General features: G+C 51.3%; 2 protein-coding genes across 2 annotated transcripts in view; both read right to left on the reverse strand.

Moving 5' to 3' along the window:
- Nucleotides 1–12,115: 12,115 nt before the first annotated feature.
- On the reverse strand, nucleotides 12,116–15,240 carry Kcnj11 (potassium inwardly rectifying channel subfamily J member 11). Its single transcript, XM_004650831.2, has one exon. The coding sequence runs from the start codon at nucleotides 14,872–14,874 to the stop codon at nucleotides 13,702–13,704; it is 1,173 nt and encodes a 390-aa protein (XP_004650888.2). The 5' UTR covers nucleotides 14,875–15,240; the 3' UTR covers nucleotides 12,116–13,701.
- A 4,783-nt stretch (nucleotides 15,241–20,023) lies between these two features.
- Abcc8 (ATP binding cassette subfamily C member 8) overlaps nucleotides 20,024–20,807 on the reverse strand; it is a 100,501-nt gene continuing 99,717 nt past the window's right edge. Inside the window, exons 38-39 of the mRNA XM_004650830.3 lie at nucleotides 20,355–20,417; nucleotides 20,024–20,250 (exon numbers count right to left, since the gene is read on the reverse strand). Coding sequence (XP_004650887.1) covers nucleotides 20,113–20,250; nucleotides 20,355–20,417 — 201 coding nt within the window. The 3' untranslated portion in view covers nucleotides 20,024–20,112. The remainder of the gene's footprint in view (nucleotides 20,251–20,354; nucleotides 20,418–20,807) is intronic.

The raw sequence follows: 20,807 nt of genomic DNA on the forward strand, positions 1-20,807 counted from the left end.
GACTTACTAGGACCAGGGGACTAGGAGCAAGGGAACAGGTATCTGGCCTACTTTGTGGTGCTGAGCCTTCCGGGACATAGACCAATGCAGGCAACCTAGACTGGTGAGGTGGGAGGAGCCCAGGTACAGGGATCTTGTCTACTCACTCCAGAGGGCTGTGGACGCCTTCTGTGGCCGTGCTGCTCTGCTGCGTCCTTCAGAAGTGGGCAGGCACTTGGCATTGTCTCAATCACATGACTCCTCTTCAGAAGTGGGCAGTCACTTGGCATTGTCTCAATCACATAACTCGTCTTCAGAGGTGGGCAGTCACTTGGCATTGTCTCAATCACATAACTCGTCTTCAGAAGTGGGCAGTCACTTGGCATTGTTTCAATCACATGACTCGTCTTCAGAAGTGGGCAGTCACTTGGCATTGTCTCAATCAATCACATGACTCGTCTTCAGAAGTGGGCAGTCACTTGGCATTGTCTCAATCACATGACTTATCTTCAGAAGTGGGCAGTCACTTGGCATTGTTTCAATCACATGACCCGTTGTTGGCAAGACTTAGAACTCTGTAAAGTGCAAAGATTCATTCATGGCTGTATGCAGAGATACTCTGCACCACTTCTGGGTTTTCATCTTTTTGAAATACTCATATGTTTCCTCAGCCCTGAGATGTGCGACTTTTGCTACTGCAACATTTGTTAATATGGATTATATTATGTTACAATGTTATGAGACTTGACATTTCAGTATATACGTGGGACATATGTACTAAAAGTTACCAAGAGCTGATGTTTTATCAAGACATATATATATTTTTGTTAATTTTTCCAGCCTTTGAGTAGTCAGAAAACTCTTTATAAAGTCAAGTCTCATTTAACTATCTGTTTAAAGTTTCTTAAATGATTACTTTTATTGTAACTATTTGTAAGTGATTTTATACATCTATTACAGTATCTGTTGTCCCATATATCTATGATCAGAAATGTGTGAAATTATGAATCTGAACTTGATTTGTTATGGAAAACTTTACAAAGTTAACGTCATATAAGTTTATTCCATGCAAAATAACCAAATAGGTGTCATCTTTTATACAAAATCTATTATGACTAATGAAATTCTTTTGACATTTCTGCCATTTTCTTTTCTTTTTTTTAGTTTTTTGAGGTAGGATCTCACTCTGGCCCAGGCTGACCTGGAATTCACTATGTAGTCTCAGGGTGGCCTTGGTGATCCTCCTACTTCTGTCTCCCAAGTGCTAGGATTAAAGGCATGCACCACCACGCCCGGCTTCTTCTTCTTCTTCTTTTTTTTAATTAGGAATGTGAACTTTATAATACATTTAAAAACATGAATGGCTCAAAGGAGAGATGTTTGTGGTCTGGACATAGAGAACATTGCATCGTTAAGAGTTTTCAGGAAACCTGAAGTCAAGGCATCACCATGATCAAAGAGCAAATGGATTCATTTGAAGAATAGCGTGACACGTCCAGAAGTAACCCCACCCTGCCGACCAATCCAGAGTCCCCGAGCCGTGTGGATGCTTGAAAAGAGCTCACTGCAACTGAGGAAATGAATTTTTCATACATGAAGCAGCCACTAAGATTTCATGGGCTAGACTGCTGGTTTCTCTGGGGGCCTTCTCTAATTACTGCTGAGGAACTGAGGGTGGTGTAGAAAGAGGATGCTTCTCCATATACTCATGTGGCCACTTATGATGGGAACTTCTCCACTGCGACAAAGCCCCATGAGATAAAGACTCCTAGAGGGAACAGAGCATGCCCTTCTGACTCCTCACTGTCGGTAGGGTAGAGACCTGTGATGTCGGTCATTTGGGAAGATGCTGAGTCACATAGAGAACCTGAGGTCGGGCCACGCCTTAGCCCGCTTGTGCCTGCCAATCTCTGCTGAGGGGCTAGCTGAGAGCCGGGCAGAGGAAGCTCATTTGTGCACAGGGTTTGCAGAGCCTGAGGAAGGTTTAGGGGTAGGGAGACCTGAGGATCCAGGCCCTTTCTGGTCACCTAAAGGTTGTACAAGTCCTTTCTTTTGGGTGTCTAAAGTCTTGTTTTTGCTCTTAAACACCCTGTTTGGATCCAGCTTGTTCACAAAGGAGCCAGTCTCTTTAGTGAGCAGGATAGTGTTGTAGGGGGTGGGTTTGTACATGCTGAACCATTGCTTGGCCTGTAGGCTAATGCCATAGCTGGTGAGGGCATACCGCCACTGGGGCAAGCCCAGGTGGGTGATGAGCAGATGGTAACAGGCAGGAAACGTGTGAGAAAATGCTCTGTCCAGGAACCAGATGTCAGTGTCATGAGGGAGTCTTGATTTTCCGCTTTTGTAGGCAAACCATGCAATTGCTTTGGACCACTGTGCCATCTTCCCAGCCCCTAACAGTATTTTTGTGATACTCGGATACCACCCTCAGGAATACTATAACTGGAGTTGTTTTGCCTGTGCCCTGGTAACCTCAGCAAGGTAGGCTTGGCCATCTACCCTCAATAGACCAATGAGAGATACAAATTGTAGTGAAAGTAGTTCAGATAATTCCTGAGTATTTAGTGAAAGTATTGTGTATGTGTGTGTCTCATTCCAGCTCAGACTGGCCTGAAACTCACCCTGTAGCTCTAGGTTGGCCTGAAACTCATGGAGATTCTCGTACCTCAGCCTCCCGAGTGCCGGGGTTAATGCTGTGCCCCACCACGCCCAGCTAGCAAAAGTGTTTTTTAAATGATTTAATCATTTATTAAATGCAAGATATTAGTTACCTCTTTTTGACAGGACTTAATAATGTGGCCCTTTAGTTAACATTTGGACATACCATACCCAAGACATTTCACTATGAAGGAAACTCAATATTTCAATTAGGTCATCATTTAGTTAGAGTTGACTGAAGTAAAGTCCTTGTATAACCAGTTTTTCTTTAGTCTCAAACTCTATATTTAACTGTTGAGTTTCTACACTTTAGCTAATTTATTTTTTGAATGAAAGGAACAATCAGAGGTTATAGCACCTACGTATTCATGTAGCTCAAAAATCACCCCCAGATATTCACATTCATGTACACTGTCCCTAAAGCCTCAGCTATTCATTATAATTATAATTATTATTATTATTATTATTATTAGCGAGACAGAAAGTGAGAGAACCAGGCAGAAAGAGGAGAGAGAATGGGCATGCCAGGGCCTTTCAGCTGCTGTGAACAAATTCCAGATACATGCGCCCCCTTGTGCACATGTGCGACACTGCATGCTTGTGTCACTGTGCGTCTGGCTATGTGGGACCTGGAGATTCAAACATGTTTTCTTAGGCTTTGCAGGCAAGTTTCGTAACTGCTAAACCATCTTTCCAGTGCAGCCTCAAGTATTTGTTATTAAGCCTTATACTTGACTGCCAGCTGGTGACAGTTTGGGCAGAGGAAGGAACAGAGAAGAACATGAAAGATAAGCTTTGGCACAGAATGAAATGAAGGTCTTGGACTGGAGACTCAGCCTGCTTCAGCTGTGACCTATCATTGAGGATGTGTCAGCTGCTCTGCATTGGGACAGTGGGAGGAGCGATGACTCTTTTGAAAGGAGGGAGCCTGAAGGAAGAATGTTAAGGGAATTTCCTGCTCTTCAAAGTTTGCCTTTATCTTCCCTAGATTAACAAATTTGGTGACGTCACCCACTTGGCACTGGTTTTGGAAGTATGACTAATGCAGAGGGTTTGGAGGTACAGTTATGCTAGACGTGAAAGTAGGGTGAGGTCCCTGCAAGGAGACCCTGTGTGGAGCTGTGTAGAGGAACCGTGGGCTACAATGGAGATCCCAGGATGTTGGAGATCCGTGATTCTGAGATGGCTGCCAGGGAAAGCTGTTGGCGTGGGCGGCAAGCAGTACAGCTGGGGGCAGAGGACTGTCTCACGAGGCCTAGATGCTGGACGCAGGCCTGCAGGGTTTGATGCTTGCCTTTCTTTGGTTTTTTTCCCCCCTGTATGGATTTTTATCTTGGCTTTGCCTTGTAACCCACACTGGCCTTGAATTAATAGCAAACCTCCTGCCTCAGCCCCTCAAGTGCTCATGATGCTATGAGAATGACTGGTGAGCTTGCTGGCGTGCATGTGGGAGGAAGAGGCACATATGTACTTTTCTCCTGACTGGCCATTTAGTTTTCTGGCTGTCGTCTCCAGGTTGGATAGGAAAAGGTTGGTGAGAAAGGAATGGAGCGCAGGACCCACAGTCTCCCTGGTCCCCAAGCTCCACGATTGTCAATTGTACTTGTATATAATTTTTGTGTTTCTTGCTTTATTTTTCTCATGTTGTCATGTAAAGTCCATGTGGGAAGGAGAAAATGCTGACCATCATTGTATAGTTTCCTCAACTGTCTCAATTATGTTGTACATAGATATGTCATGTAGTATATAGTATGTATGTTTATGTATTATATATGTATTATATGTTACATATGTATAATGTGTATTATATGCATCATATATGTATATTTAAAGTATATATATATAATTACAATTTTTAAATTATTTTTTCTTTTTTTTACAAGTTTTTCTTTCTCCTTTGAGATTATGATGAGCATGGTCACAACACAAGACAAGTGAGAAGTAGGCCCCAGAACGCTCTGAAGGCTGGTTTGGTCATTAAAAATGGCTGACTCCTAGTGATATGTTCAAAAATAGAATATGAAAATAAAAATGCAATGCAAACAACTTTTTTCTTTTAAAGTACTTTTAAGAATGAAAGCAGGGCCTCGAAGTTTGGTTTTCTTCTGCCTCCCCGTTGCAAACTGCCTTTGTGGTTTTGGTGGGTACGGAAGAGCGTGTCATGCGCTGGTGCGCTGCCCGTGGCTGGCGGTTGAAGGTGACCACAGTCCGACTCTGAGACGGGAAGCGGAGGGTGAACAGGTCACGGTGGCCTGCTTGCAGTAACGCTTCCTTCTTTGCTGTCTAGTCAGCCTCAGCCTCACTGGGCTTCTGCTTCTTGGAACCAACACCATCATCTTCATCATCTTCAGTTGCCCACTTGCCGGAGCTGCCCCTGCCTCCTCAGCTTCGTCTCCATTCCCTTCCTCACCATCACCTTCATCATCATCATCATCTACCTTATTAGCACCTTCCTGTTCCCCATTTTCCACGCTATCGTTTTCATTGGCAGGGGCTTCTCTTCTCTTCCATTTTCGGCCCCTCCACAACTTCCTTCTTGTCGTTCAGACCCTGGGCGGTGATCTCAGCGCCGGTGTCAAGCACAGCACCATCTGACACGGTGGGGCAGCTGGTGAGCTGATGCGGTGGTGAAGGAGCAGGCGAGAGTTCAAGGACTCTGCTGAGGAGAAGGCGGCAGCAAAGGTGGCTTCAGTACAGGGAAGGACAGACAGTAACAGCGCAAAGATGGCTATTTGAAGCAGCCTGCGGCTTGTACCTTTTCTTGTGAACTGCTGTATTTGTTGATTGGATTACTCATTCTTCTGGTGTTTAAGTTTTAAAGATATTTTATTTATTTATTACTTATTTATTTGAGGGGGGGAGAGGAACAGGCAAAGCCTTTAGTCACTGCAAATGAACTCCAGGTGCATGAACTACCTTGTGCACCTGGCCTACAAAAGCATTGAAGAATTGAACCTGGATCCTTAGGCTTTGCAGGCAAGTGCCTTAACCACTAAGCTGTCTCTCCATCCTGTGAATGCAGTTTAAAATATTTTCCTTTTTAAAAAAATTTTATTTATTTGTGTGTGTGTGTGTGTATGTGTGTGTGTGTGTGTGTGTGTGAGAGAGAGAGAGGGAGAGAGAGAGAGAGAGAGAAAGAAAGAGAGAGAGAGAGAGAATGGGTGTGCCATGGCATCCAGCTGCTGTAAATGAACTCCAGACTAATGTACTACCTTGTGCATTGGGCTTTCATGGGTCCTGGGGAATTGAACCTGGGTCCTTTGACTCTACAGGCAAGTGCCTTAACTGCTAAGCCATCTTTCCAGCCCTATTGTTTAAAAATATTTTCATTTATTTATTTGCAAGCAGAGAGAGAGAGAGAGATTGTTAGAGAGAAGAGAGACAGAGAGAATGGGTATGCCAGGGCCTCCAGCCACTGCAAACGACCTCCAGATGCTTGTATCACTTTGTGCATCCGGCTTTACGTGTGCACTGGGGAATGGAACCAGGGTCCTTAGGTATTGCAGGCAAGCGCCTTAACTGCTGACCCATCTCTCCAGCCCCATGTGTTTAATTTTTCACTTACTCAAATATTTTGAAGATTAATGCCCTGTCAGATGATAGCTGGAAAGCTTTTCTCTCATGCTGTAAGCTCTCTTCATTTTGTGGTTTCCTTTGCTAAGGAGCCTTTTAATTTGACACAGCCCATTAGTCAATTCTTGCTCTCTTTCTCTGAGTGATTAGAGGCATTTTTCAGAAAGTCTTTGCCTATCCCAAAATGTTGAATACTTTCCTCTGGTAGTTTCAGAGTTTCAGACCTTACATTAAGGTCTTTGGTGCATTTTGAGTGGATGTTTTGAATATGGTGAGAGGGCTCTACTTTCATTCTACACGTGGATGTTATTTTCCCAGTGTTGTATGAAGAGGCTTTTTTTCTCCATGGTGTATTTTTGGCACTTTGGCTGAGGCTCATGCACTGCAGGTGTGTGGGCTTGTTTCTGGGGCCCCTATTCTATTTCAGTAGACTAGGTGTGTTTTGGGGCCAGTCATATGCTGGCTTTGTTAGTATGGCTCTAGAGCACAGTGCAAAGTCAGGCATTGCAATAGCTCCAGCCTCTTTTGGCTCAGGCTTGCTTTGGCTATTCAAAACATTTTAAAAAAAATATCTTATTTATTTATTTATTTCAGAGAGAGAAAGAGGTAGAGAGAGAGCAAGAGCGAGAGCGAGAGAGTTGGGGGGGGAGAATGGGTGCACCATAGCCTCCAGCCACTGCAAACGGACTCCAGACACATGTGCCACCTTGTGCATCTGTCTTGCGTGGGACCTGGGGAATTGAACCTTGGTCCTTTGGCTTTACAGGCAAACACCTTAACTGCTAAGCCATTTCTCCAGCCCTATTCAAAATCTTTTGTACTTACATATGAATTTTAGGACTCCTTTTTTCCTAATAAACATTTATTTTTATAAAGCTACTTTTAAGATTTTTTTGTTTGTTTGTTTTTTTGAGGTAGGGTCTTGCTCTAGCCCAGGCTGACCTGGAATTCACTATGTATTCTTAGGGTGGCCTTGAACTCACAGTGATCCTCCTACCTCTGCCTTCTGAGTGCTAGGATTAAAGGTGTGTGTGCCACCATGCCTGGTTTAAAGCTAAATTTATTTATTTATTTTTAAAATTTAAACATTTTATTTATTTATTTACATGAAGAGAGAGAGAGAGAGAGAGAGAGAGGGAGAGAGGGCATGCCAGGGCCTCCAGATGCAAACTCCAGATACGTGCACCACCTTGTACATCTGGTTTATGTGGGTGCTGGGGAATTGAACCTGGCTCTTTAGGCTTCACAGACAAATGCCTACGCCACTAAACAATCTCTCCAGCCCTAAAGCTACTTTCAGTTTGGCTTGTTACATAGCAAAAACTCTGTAGTCCAGGCTGGCCTCAGAAGCTAATGTTTTCATCTGAGATAATTTCATGTTTTGTTTTGTTTTTTTGAAACAGAACCTCACTGTAGCCCAGGCTGACCTGAAAGTCACTCCACACAGCAAAAGCTACCGGACACAGCTCCTCAGAAAGTTGAGATTCCACTTAGAGTAGTGTGGTAGGTATGGAGGGACTGCTGAGACCTCCTGTGGTGATTTGATTCAGGTGTCCCCCATAAACTTATGTGTTCTGAATGCTAGGTTCCCAGTGGATGGAGATTTGGGAATTAACGCCTTCTGGGGGCAGTATATTTTTGGGTGCAGACATATGGGTATTATTGCCAGTTTCCCCATGCCAGTGTTTTTCCCATAAGCTGGTATGGGTTGGGTGATTTCTACCAGCAATGCGGACCTGACTGCAGCACCTCCTTAGATAGAGGGTCTGTCCTGAGCTCTGTAGGTGGATGCCATTCCGGGGGCTTTAGCACAAGGGCCTCCTGCAGTATTTCAGCCAATGTGAGCTCTCCTCGGATGCCCCGGCGAGGCCCTGGGAGAGAGCTCCCTGTGGGGTAAAGACTGTCTCCGCGTTGTACTGCAGCCGTGGGCTCTCTCTCCTCCCCAGTCCTCCCTAGCTCCTCTTCAGTGCGCCTGCATTGTGAACAGAAGACTTTCAGCCCAGCTCCCTCTCCCCTAATCTTTCACAGGAATTACTCCTAAAACTCTCTTGTACTTCTGCCTCCACCTTAAAAGCTGCCTGATGAATGGCTCTTCCTGAGGGTCCAGACAGCCTTTTTTTTGGGGGGGGGGGTTCAAGGCAGGGTCTTACTCTAGCCCAGAGCATGCTATTCAAGATACCCTGTCCCACACACAGCTTCATTGTTAGCTCAACGGGACTTAGAATCACCATGAAAGTTCACTTCTGGACGTGTCTTTTGCGGTGTTGCACGAGAGGTATCACTGAGGAAGGAACACCTGCCCTGAATGTAGGTGGCACCTTGCCATGGGCTGTGGTTCTGGACTAAATCAATAGAAAAAGCTGAGAGGAGTGCCAGTATTCACCTCTCTCTGCTTCCTGACTGTGGGTGCTGTGACCAGCTGCCTCACTCTCTTGTCACCATGTCTTCCACCATGATGGACTGTACCCTCAGACTGCAAGCCAAAATACGACCTTCCTTCCTTAAATGCCTTTCTCAGGTATTTTTGTCACAGCCACAAGAGAAGTCACTAATACCCTGGAATATCCTCCCCTGCTCTTTCCCAATAATAATGCCATCTGAAAAAAAAAAATTAAACCTGGAATTGACCAAATGCAGTAAGAAATAGACAGGTAGCGCTGTCAAGAGCCTGGCTGCTTTAGGAGCTGATGTCCTGAGGAGGAGTTTGGGACACGTTTGAGCTGCAAAGAATGAGATCTCTTCATGAAGGAAGGTGACCTAAGCCAGGGCTAGAGTGCTGTGGGAGGTGAGGACCTGTTACTAGCCTTAGTGGCAGTTGTCCTTGGTGCTCAAGGTGGGTGTGATTAGTAGTATCAGGGCCTGGGACAGGCCAGGGGAAGGGCAGACCCTCCTACTCCTGGGCTCAGGTTAGGCCAACCTGCCTTTCACCTCACTCCACAGTGACCTAGAATGGATAGTAGGAAGCACCAATCGATTTCCCTTTCCATGACTTTCCTCTTTCCTTGGCTTGCTCTTCCTTCCCTCCTTCCTTCTTTCTTCTTCCTTTTTTTTTGGGGGGGGGGCGTTCAAGGTAGGGTCTTACTCTAGCCCAGGCTGACCTGGAATTCACTATGTAGTCTCAGGGTGGCCTTGAACTCATGGAGATCCTCCTACCTCTGCCTCCTGGGTGCTGTGATTAAAGACGTGCACCACCGTGCCCGGCTCTGGCTTCTTTTTCTTTCTTTACTTATTAAATATATTTTATTTATTTATTTATTAGATACAGAGGGAGGGAGGAGGAGAGAGATTGAGAGAGAGAGAGAATGAGAATGAGCACACCAGGACCTCTAGCCACTGCAAACGAACTCCAGAAGCAGGCACCACCATGGGCATCTGGTTTATGTGGGTCCCAGGGAGTCAAACCTGGGTCCTTAAGCTTCGCAGGCAAGTGCCTTAACCGCTATCTGGCTTCTTTTTCACAGATTTATTTTAATTTATTTGTGAGGAGAGAGAGGAGGGCAGGGCCTTTTGGCACTGCAAGCAAACCAGACACATGGGCTGTTTTGTGCATTTAACTTTACATGGATTGAGTCTGGGCCAGTAGACTGCAAACAAGCACCCTTAACCACTAAGCATCTCCACAGCCTGCACGGACCTGTGATTCTTCCCGCCAGTGCAGTCTGACCCATGGGCAGAATTTGACTTCTTTCTCAAAAGTCACTCACACAGCCAGGCGTGGTAGCACATGCCTTTAATCCCAGCACTTGGGAGGCAGAGGTAGGAGGCTCTCTGTGAGTTCAAGGACACCCTGAGACTACATAGTGAATTCCAGGTCAGCCTGAGCTAAAGTGAGACTCTACCTCAGGAAACAAAACAAAGTCACTCACACAACATAGAGTGTTTGATACCCGAGACTGCAGAAGTCTAAGGGAGCTCAGAGACCTGTGGGGAGCCAGCAATGCCCCAAGAAAGTGCTCCCCAGAGAAAGATGTCAGGGAGAAACTCAAGAGATGGACAGAGTAGAGGACACTTGTGGGTAGGGTGGGTCCTGTAGACTTTGGGAGAGAAGTCATCTCCCTGCTGAAGATGTCAGCTGAATGTGTGAGGCCTGGACTAGTGTCCAGGTTGGCTCACCGGTTAAATTTCCAGACCAGAAGCAGATCCACAATGAGAAGAGGGTAGCCTGGCTTCCCTCCCTCCCTCCCTGTAGAACTCAGGTCTAAATCCCCGACATGTCACACCTCTGATATGGCTTGTCAACAGAGGGATGGCAGGTGCACTTCCACAGCAGGTTGCCAAGCTGCAAGAAAGGGGAAGATGGAAGCTGGACTTGGTGGCACACGCCTTTAACCCCAGCACTCCAGCAGGGGCAGGAGGATCACTGTGAGTCCAAGGTTAGCCTGGAGCTACAAAGTGAGTTCTAGGTCAGCCAGGGCTTGAGTGAGAGACTATTTTGGAAAAAAAGAAAGGGGAAGGTGGGGGGGGTCACCATGCATATGGATGAAAGTCGCTCCTCTGAGTGCATGGGTGTTTTGGACACAATCTAGACTGTAAGTTAACAGCTGATTTTACTGCCAGGTTTGAATCTGGGACCTTAGGTAGGTGCTGGGCTTCCTGAGTCACACTTTCCCTTGACCCTGGGGAGGAAGAATGGCATGGTGCCGCTACCATTTCATGCCTGGAACTTTCCAGCTTCCTTCTAAGGTAAGTCTTGATGCTGGGGGATTGCTCTTACTGTAGAAGAAAATCCTAGAAACTGCAGTCCTTATTTTCTGGGACCATGTAGGTCCTTTGTGGCCAGCAGGTGGCACCAAGCCCTCAGTGCTGTGGAATTCAGGCTGTCACCAGCTGCTTACGGAGTTGGAGGAGGCGGGTTATCCTGGATGCTGCCCCATAAGGGTCTTATTAGTGATCCTAGTTACTCCTGTGGCCTCAGGGAAAAGCAAACTGGGTCCCAAGAACCAGTTACCCACCCTCCTACCCCCAACCAAGGCAGGGCATGTAAGCAGTTTCTCACCTCTTCTCCCCGCAAACCAGAAGTAGGTCAGCTCTGCAGGGAAGGAGATCAAGTTGGAGGCAGGGAGAGGGCAGCTCAGGACTCAGACCAATGGCAGCAGCTTCTTGGTCCCCACAGGCTCACCTTTCAACTGCCTGGGACAGGTTGTCCCTGATCCAGCTGCAGCCAGCTACAGGCCTCCCTATAGGCACAGCCACCATCCTTCCTTCCTTTCCTTGACTGGCGCCTGGACTCAAAAGAGCGCTGCTGTCTCTCCTTGCCTAGAATGAACTAACTTCCTTCCTCTCATCCCTCCTTCCCTTTCTTCCTCCCTCCCTCCCTCCTTCCCTCCCTCCCTCCCTTTTCTCAGCATCTACTCAGTGCCAGGCACAGTGCTGATTCAAAGTCCCTGAACTCAAGGAGCCATGAACTGGGGGATGGGGACAGTCACCCTTAAAGGAGAAAGCCCATAGCACAGACAGAAGGGGCCACCCCTCCCCAAAGGAGTCAGGGAAGGAAGGCGTCGAGGAGCACCATTGGTCTGGGCTCCAGAGGAGGGAGGCCTGGGCACCTCGGCAAGGGGACTGCATAAGCGCCGACTTGGCCATGGGACGCTCAGTGCTAAGTGTAAGAAGTGACTGGGGAGGGGCAGGCAGGACAAGTGAGTGGTGGTCGCAGAAAGTTCTGCAGTCAAGGTCTGAACGGCTGGCAAGGAAGTCCAGCCTTGCCAAGAAAGCGATGTGAAATCACAAAGGTACTTCACGCAAGGTGGGGGGGGTGGGTTCGAAATCCTCAGTTCACTTTGGCGGCTGCACACAGACAGAGTGTGGGAGCTGAGGCGGCAGGTGGTGCCCTAGGCCCTGCCTGAGCCGGGAGGGGCACCGGGCAGGAAGTGAGAGTGGACAGAGGAACGAGGCACGGAGGGAGGGCAAGTGTCAAAGCACCTTTCTCTTCACGCGGCGAGTGGGCAGCGCTCACAGCAGGTAGCGTTTATTGAGTACGAACAGCAGACCAGGCACTTGTGCTCCATGCGCTTACACCGCTCCACAGTTCCACGAGGTAGCGACCGTCACCATGGAGGAAGAAACGACCACCCAGAGTCACCCAGGCCATCCTAACCCCAATGCCGGGACTTTCCTCCCTTCGTACCTCAGCCTTCCTTCCAGCAGAGCCCAGGGAGGGGAGGGCAGCCAGGCCTGAGACTATGAAACCTGGTGGATGCCCAGTGACTGAGATGGCCAGATAGCTTAGCAGTGGGCAAGGGGCAAAGGCCCTCTCTCAACTGGCAAGAGGAGGCGGCCCCAAGTCTCTTTCCTGGTCTCCAGGCCAGGGCCTGCTTGTCTTGACTGTAGGCTGACAGCCGAGGCCCTGCCTGTCCTTTCTCCTGGCATACCTGCGGCCTCCCTGGCCAGAACAGCCCAGCATTTGGGTAGGGACAGGGGAGGCTTTATTGACAACAGAGTTCTGGGCAAGGATGGGTAACAGTGCTCTGAGAGTCAAGCTCAAGAGTCTTGGGGACCTCCCTCCCTCATCCCCACTGGCCAGAACTTCCCAACCTCTCTTCTTCCAGCAATCCAGACACCTTATCTCCACCCAGCCGCCTGCTGACAGACAAAGTGAGTCACAGCTCCACATGGGGAGCGGGGAGGGGCAGAACATGTCCCGAAGACGTCGAGTCTCCTCCGCAAGCCTCTCTACGTGGCGCGTCAGCGTCAGCACCACCCCGCCAGCCTCCCAGGGCAGGGACAGTGTGGTGGCAACAGCCTGGCTACGAAGCTTTCTCTGCGGAAGGCTGGTGATGGCGATGAAGGGCCTGAACAGGGGCCAGCAAGGCCTCCTTCTGTCACCCCTTGTTCCTTTGTCCCCACTCTGTGGCCTGAGCCTGCCCCATGGAGGGGAGCCCAGGCAGCCCTAGCCTGCCTGCCCAGGTGGGCCCCAACTCCAGTCTTGAAGCTGGAAGGTGCGCACTGATTTACGGCTTACGACCGCCTTCCCGGGCTGGCCAGACCCATGCCTTCATCCATCACTTTCTCAAGGACCAAAGAGGCTTGGGGCCTGGCCAGGTTTTTCTTGTCAGCCACAGAAGAAGAGCAGTCAGTCCCCAACCTGGAGATCATTTTCTCTCCAGGCACCTGTCTGTTTGTGGCAGGCTGATCACAGGGGCTAGGACTGGCTGGGGACTCAGCTTTAGGCCCTAGGACCTCCTACAGCCTCCTCAACCTTCGAAAGGGAGTGAGGTGTAAGCCAGTCCTGAGTTGGGGCTGGGAGGAGTAAGGACAAAAATAACCCGGTATAGGCTCCTGCGGAGGCCAGAAATAGCGGAGTGACAAGTGTCTTGTAACACCCTGGGCACGCAGCAGAGGGGAGGCTGAGCTGAGGTGGGCCCAGCCTCACATTCAAACCTTCACTTGGCCAATGCCCCGCACCTCATCCGTTTTACATACCATACCACACATATGTACCTGTGGGCGCACATTCATGAGGGGGGAGGAGCTCCCCCGGGGAGGGATCACCACTCAGGATAGGGAGTCCGGAGAGATGCTAAACTTGGGCTTGGCCTTGGCGACAGCCACACTGCGTTTGCGCAGGGGTCCACGGGATGAGGCGAGGGTCAGGGCATCCAGCAGGCTTGGGTCCTCATCCAGCTGTCGGGCTGTGCAGAGTGGCGTGGGCACTTTAATGGTGTTGCCAAACTTGGAGTAGTCCACAGAATAGCGGCCGTCCTCCTCGGCCACGATGGGGACAAAGCGCTGGCCCCACAGAATCTCATCAGCTAGGTAAGAGGTGCGGGCCTGGGTGGTGATGCCCGTGGTCTCTACCACGCCTTCCAGGATGACGATAATCTCAAGATCCTGGTGGTGGTGCAGGTCACTAGGTGCCAGGTCATAGAGTGGGCTGTTGGAGTCGATGACGTGGTAGATGATCAGCGGGGCTACCAGGAAGATACTGTTGCCGCCCATGCCGTTCTCCATGGGGATGTCCACCTGGTGGAGGGGCACCACCTCGCCCTCTGGGCTGGTGGTCTTGCGCACCACCTGCATGTGGATGGTGGCACTGATGATCATGCTTTTGCGGAGGTCACCCACGCGGAGCATGAAGCAGAGGCGGCCGTGGCGCAGGGTGATCACGGCGTGTTTGCTGAAGATGAGGGTCTCTGCCCTGCGGTGGGCCTGGGCAGTCTTCATGAAGATGCAGCCCAGCATGATGGCGTTGATCATGAGCCCAACGATGTTCTGCACAATGAGGATCAGGATGGCCAGGGGGCACTCCTCAGTCACCATGCGCCCGCCAAAACCAATGGTCACCTGGACCTCGATGGAGAAAAGGAAAGCGGATGAAAACGAGTGGATGCTGGTGACGCACGGCACGCTCGTGCCCTCGTCGGTGGCCAGGTCGCCGTGGGCGAAGGCGATGAGCCACCAGACCATGGCGAAGAGCAGCCAGCTGCACAGGAAGGACATGGTGAAGATGAGCAGCGTGTGTGGCCACTTGAGGTCCACCAGCGTGGTGAACACGTCCTGCAGGAAGCGGCCCTGCTCCCGGATGTTCTTGTGGGCCACATTGCAGTTGCCTTTTTTGGACACGAAGCGGGCCCTCCGCTCTCGGGCACGGTACCTGGGCTCTGCTGGGTCCTCTGCCAGTCGGGTCAGCACATACTCCTCAGGGATGATGCCCTTGCGGGACAGCATGGCTTCGGTAACCCCAGGGAGGGGTCTCCCCCATGGGGTGGGGGGCACTGCCCTGACCTGGCCTTTCTGTAGGGTCCCTTCCCTGAGCTCCCTGTCTCTCTGGGGGGCTACTCTCAGCCTGTGCCCGCCTCACTCCCGAGATAGCTCCAGCTGGGTCCGGCTTTACTTTACATTAGCTTCAGATGTCAGCTCATCTGCCCGCTGTCCCCAACCTGGCCTGTTGTCCACTCGCCCTGGGCCCCTACCCAGCTCTCTCTGACCCCCTCCGGGCTTCCTCGGGGGCCCAGCCTTCCTTCTCAACCCACCTCAGGACTTAACCACCTCCAGATCCTCCAACTCACCGGAGGTGACCCGAGCCCCTCGGTTCTCCCGTCTCACCCACGTCTGCCCCGGATCCCCCACCTAGCTCCAGCCTCCCGCCCCGGGAGCCCCCAGACTCCCCCCGCAGCTGTGCCCGATGTCCTCCCCCGCCCCTCCCCTAGCGCCCCCGCCGCCCCAGCTCTCGTCCTCGGCGTGTCCTTGGACTCCGGCGCCCTCCGAGTGACCCCCGCGCCCCGCTGTCCTCGGGATCCCCGAGCCCCCCGCCGGCCAGCGGCCTCCCTCCCGGCTGCCCGGCGCTGCGCCCGCCCGCGCCGCCCGCCCGGACCCCGCCCGCCCGCGCCGCCGCCGCACCTGCTCCTGCTCCTCACGCCGCGGCCGTCGCCCCCCGCCCCCGCCCGCGGCCCGGGTGCTCGCGGCCCGCCGGCTGCCCGTGGGTCTGGCCGGACGGGGGTCGCCGGGCACCGACCCGACCTGTGCGCGGTCCGGGTTGAAGACTGCGGGCACTGGGGCGGGGGTGGGGGGAGCAGGGCGCCCCGGAGCCGCGTGGGGCGCGAGCCGCCAGGGGGCGCTCCACCCGCTCCTGAGCCCCAGAGGGGCGGAGCCAGAGCAAGCCCCGCCCCGCCCCCGCCCCGCCCCTCCCCTCCCCGCCCCGCCCCCGCCCCGCCCCGCCCCCGCCCCGCCCCGCCCCGCCCGCCGGCTTTCTGTGTAAGGAGCTTGCCCTCCCAGGTGTCTCCACCCGGATGGAGCCCAAGAGGTGCCTTCTGCCTTCACATTACGAAAGTGGGGCGCGGAAAGCGAACGGTGACGACCTGTCATTGCAGTCTTAGCTGAGGTCGCCCTGGCGACCCCCTCCCCCCCTCATTTTCCCCATCACACTGCACCAAGCTCCCAGGGAAAGGAGACAGTGAGAGGTGTGGCGCCATCAGTCCTGGGACGGGGGTTGAGGAGGTGGCTTCAGGACTTCCCAACTGATGCTTCTTGCCTTAGGGAGATGATGATGATGATTATTTTGCATGTTGTATGTGGTAGGCATGGTAGGTATGCATGCATGTGTGTATTCGCGTTGGTAAACGAGTGTGCACTTGCTTATGGAGGCCAGAGGTGGATTTAAGTGTCTTCCTCTGTCATTCCCACCTTAGTTATTGAGTGAGAGTCTCTCGATGAACCCACATTTGGCTAGTTTAGCTAGCCAGCTTGCCCCCGGGCCCCTCCTGTTTCCGCCTGGGAGCACTGGGGGTAGGCTCACGTGGAGCAGGGCATTTACGAGGGTGCTGAGGATCTGAACGCAGCTCCTCACACTTGCATGACCAATGCCTTATGGCGGATAGTCTCAATCACACTACAATACTTTTATTTATTTATTTGTAGGGAGAGAGGGAGACAGAGAGAGAAAGAGACAAAGACAGAGAATGGGTGTGCCAGGGCCTCTTGCTTCTGTAAACTCCGGATGCATATGCCACTTTGTGCATCTGGTTTTATGTAAGTATTGGGGAATCGAGTCCAGGCCATCAGGCTTTGCAAGTGAGTGCCTTAATGGCAGATCAATCATTCCAGCCCCTGAATCACATTTAAAAAAGCACTATTTACTTATTTATTTATGAGAGAGAGACAATGGGCATGCCAGGGCCTCTGGCCACTGTTAACGAACTTCAGACACATGCACCACCTTGTGCATCTGGCTTACATGGGTTCTGGGGAATTGAACTTGGGTCTTTAGGCTTCTTAGGCAAGCACCTTAACTGCTAAACCATCTCTCCAGCCCCCTTACTCACATTTTTAACAAGGTGATTTGATAGGTGCAAGAGCAGTTTAACACTACTACTGCAGACCTCAAGGTTCTTAGAATAATAATGACCCCAGTCCTTAGGGAGGAGCCTTCCCACTATGTGGTCATCTGTTGGTGTGGAGTGGAGGAGGAGGTTGGAATGACAGGAGTATTAAGGATGTGGGCCACTATGAAATCCTTTCTTATTGTGTGGGGACTTTCAGACTGAGTTTTCCTTTCTCCTTCACACCCACATACAAGCTGAGCTGGTCCTGCTACAAGCGGTGAGTGTGTGGTCCTACACTGCACTGTTAGAGGAGCCATGCCAAAGGCAGAGCAGGGGAAATAGGAAGGGCTCAGGGTTATGGGGGAGACTTCCTCTGGGCCATTGTCAGCTTGTTAGCCTTCAGGACATGAACTTGAGTGAACCCAGGAGAGGGGTTTGGACATGTGTGGAGAAGCTCCTGTCTTGAAGGAGGAAGGACTCCTAGTTTGGTCTGGTCCTAAGGGCAGAACCAGGATAGAATATAAGGCAGGCTTTGACTTGACCCTCGTGAGTCAGTTCTCATAACAGTAACCAGAAATGGCCCATGTGAGGGGGGATCTGAGTCTAAATCAGTGGGCCACCAGGACTTCATAGACAGATTTGGGTCAGGATGGCCTTGAGCATCTGCATCAGACTTCCCTGCTGCCTCCACCTGGGGTGAGGTGGACTTGGGGGTCTGGTCCTGGGGGTCCGTTATAGAGGTAGCTGCTGGGTCTGCGGAGGTATCTCAGAGCTGGAAAGGCCAGAGCCTGCCTCCTGGTATGACTCTGGGCCTCAGCTAGTACCTGCCTGTCCCAGTGGACGTAAGTTTCCTGTCCAAAGGGCTCGGCCTGCACTGTTCCAGCCCCTGCTGGCTCAGTCACCCCCCGCCCCCCGCACTGTGCTCACCAGGTCTGTTTTTCTATCTTCCCCTTTCCCCCAGGGTTACTCCCCATTCCTTGTCCTGGCAATCTGGGCTGCTGGACACCTCCCTGCTGCCTCCCCTCCCCCTCCTTTACCATCTAGGGTCACTCATCTCTGCCATCATTCCGTAGCTCCTGCTGCCCAATGTCTGCCTTCCCTCTCCCGTCTGCCTTTCCCCCTCGAATCTCGCCTTTCCCAGGCAGCCTGCCAGGCCTCACCAAGCTCTCCTCCTCTCTGAGCTCCTACCACGTCCAGAAAAGCCTGTGCTGCGCCTCTTGTGTTGACTGGTGGGTGTTCCTCAGGCCATGGCGCTCTGACCCTCTTGTAACCAAGGCGGATGCATCTCCAGGACTCCCTGTGCTGCAATCCCAGAAACCATTACTGCAGGCAGTATGCAAATGATAGTTAAATGGCACATAAATGAGCACCTGTCAGCTCTTGGCTGAAAGCTGGTGTACACTCCTGTTTCCTGACGCAGGTGGAGTCTGGACAAGATGTTGTTTTGGTCTCCAGGTGTCTGGACTCCAGCATCTTCCGGCCACTGCCTAGCTGGCATGTGGTGCAGGCAGTTTCAGGACCACTCACTTCTGAGGCAGGGGCATGGGACTGACTTGGCCAGTGTGTTCCAACCCTCCTTCTAGTGACTGGGTGGTGTGTGGGGATGCAGTCAAATAGATCTATTGAGATTCACTCCAAGGACTTTTTTTTTTTTTTTTTTTTTTTTTTTGCTGTGATTACCAGTAAAGAACACCTTTTATATTTGAGTGAGAAATAAAGAGAAAGAGGCAGATAGAATGGGTGCATCAGGACTTCTAGCCACTGCAAATGAACTCCAGATGCATGTGCCACTTAGTGCATCTTGCTTTACGTGGGTGCTGGGGGATTGAACTAGGTCCTTTGGCTTTGCAAGTGAACTATTTCTCCAGCCCAAGAACACCTTTTTTCCCCTCTTGGTTGGCCTGGGACAGAATATAAATTGAAGCCACTAATAGTCATCTGTCATGAGGTAGGTGTGGGGGACAGAACAAAATAATGGAGACACCATCATGTCTGGACTCACCTGTGCTTAAAATAGTAAACCTCCTGGTCTTTCAGAATGTATTCAAGTTGGTATTTGTTTTTAAGTGTGTGTGTGTGTGTGTGTGTGTGTGTGTGTGTGTGTGAGAGAGAGAGAGAGAGAGAGAGAGAGAGAGAGAGAGAGAGAGAGAGGGAGGGAGAGAGAATGGGCACACCAGGGCCTATAGCCACTGCAAACACAGACTCCAGGAGCATGTGCCACCTTGTGCAACTGGCTCTATGTGGGTATTGGGGAATCGAACTCTACTTGTTAGGTTTTACATATAAGCACCTTAACTGCTGAGCCATCTCTCCAGTCCCAGACCCCGTGTTATTTTTTGTTTGTTTTTCCGAGGTAGGGTTTCACTACAGCTCAGGCGGACCTGAAATTCACTATGTAGTCTCAGGGTGGCTTCGGACTCACAGCAAGCCTACTTCTGCCTCTCAAGTGCTGGGATTAAAGGCATATGCCATTTTTCCCTGCCCAGACCCCACATTTTTAATCCAAGAATAAAAATGAGCAGGAAGTGGTCTAAGCTGGATGGAAATATGTTACCTTATCTGATGGGGTTCACAACCAAAATGCTATCCCCCTTACTGTGGTTGGAATTTCATGCGAAAATTTGTAGGCCGGAGGCCCCCAGTGTAACTGAATTTAAGGGAGTAATTAAGGTTCAATGAGATCATGGGTGGAGGCTAACACAACGTGGCTGGAGTCTTTATGTGAGTGCGGAGGTATGCAGACGAAGGAGAGGTCTCCAGAGGATACAGTGAGAAGGTGGCTGGCTGGGGAGAGGCCTCAGGAGAGGCTACTGCTGCCAACACCTTGATGTTGCACCTGAGCCTCCAGGACTGTGAGAAGTAAATTTTCACTGCCCCAGCCGCCCAGTCTGTGGCATTCTGTCGTGGTGGTTGGAGCTGACTGACATGGATGAGGAAGGTGTGTGTGCTGTGATCACGACATGTCTTCACATCTGCTTTGGTGGCGAAGACAAGCTGGCTCCTGGAACCCACAGGGCGCCGCAGCCCACGCCTGCACAGCCAGGGCCTCCCGTAGGAAAGATTCCATTTCTTTATTTACAAGTGATTTACAGTTAGAGAAGGCAGGCAGGCAGGCGAGCGTGGGGGCAGGCTGAGGCGTGGGAGGTCACTTGTCTGCGCGGACGAAGGAGGCGAAAACGCTGTCCTTCTGGCTGAGCAGCTTCTCTGGCTTGTCAAACTCCAGGACGGCACCTCGCTTCAGGACCATCACCAGGTCGGCGCTCAGGATGGTGTGCACGCGATGCTGCGTAGGCAGGAGTGGCTGGTCAGGGTGGGGGGTGAGGGTGGAGGAAGGGGCGGCCGGCCCTCCCTCTGGGTGAGCCCTGCACCCATCAGCAGGCCCCTTACTGCGATGGTGACCACGGTGCGGTCGGCGAAGGCCGTCATCACCACCTTCTGGAGGATGTTTTCCTGTCAGATGAAGGCAGTAGATGGTGGGCCACTTGCACTGTGGATGGGGCCTGGCGTGGCTTCGGGGGCGTGGGGCCCAGGTGTTTGGCCTAGCTCCCACCTGGTCCCTTCCCTGGCTCCGCAGAAATGACAAGGTTTCCACCACTCAAGGGCTAGACTTAGCCTGCTGGGAGCTCGGCTCTGTGCATGTATTTGAGGTGTGTGTGTGTGTGTGTGTGTGTGTCAGCATGAAGTCGTGTGGAGGAGTGTGTGTGTGAGTGTGGGTGACAGCATGAAGTCGTGCATGTGTGCGTGTGCGTGTGTGTGCTTATGAGTGTGGGTGACAGCGTGAAGTTGTGTGTGTGTGTGCATGTGTGCGTATGAGTGTGGGTGACAGCATGAAGCCGTGCA

Source organism: Jaculus jaculus, chromosome 3, assembly GCF_020740685.1.
Source record: "Jaculus jaculus isolate mJacJac1 chromosome 3, mJacJac1.mat.Y.cur, whole genome shotgun sequence".
NCBI lineage: Eukaryota > Metazoa > Chordata > Mammalia > Rodentia > Dipodidae > Jaculus > Jaculus jaculus.

Coding starts and splice junctions, on each gene's coding strand:
- Kcnj11 (XM_004650831.2), bottom strand. CDS start 14,874: ATGCTGTCCCGCAAGGGCATCATCCCTGAGGAGTATGTGCTGACCCGA.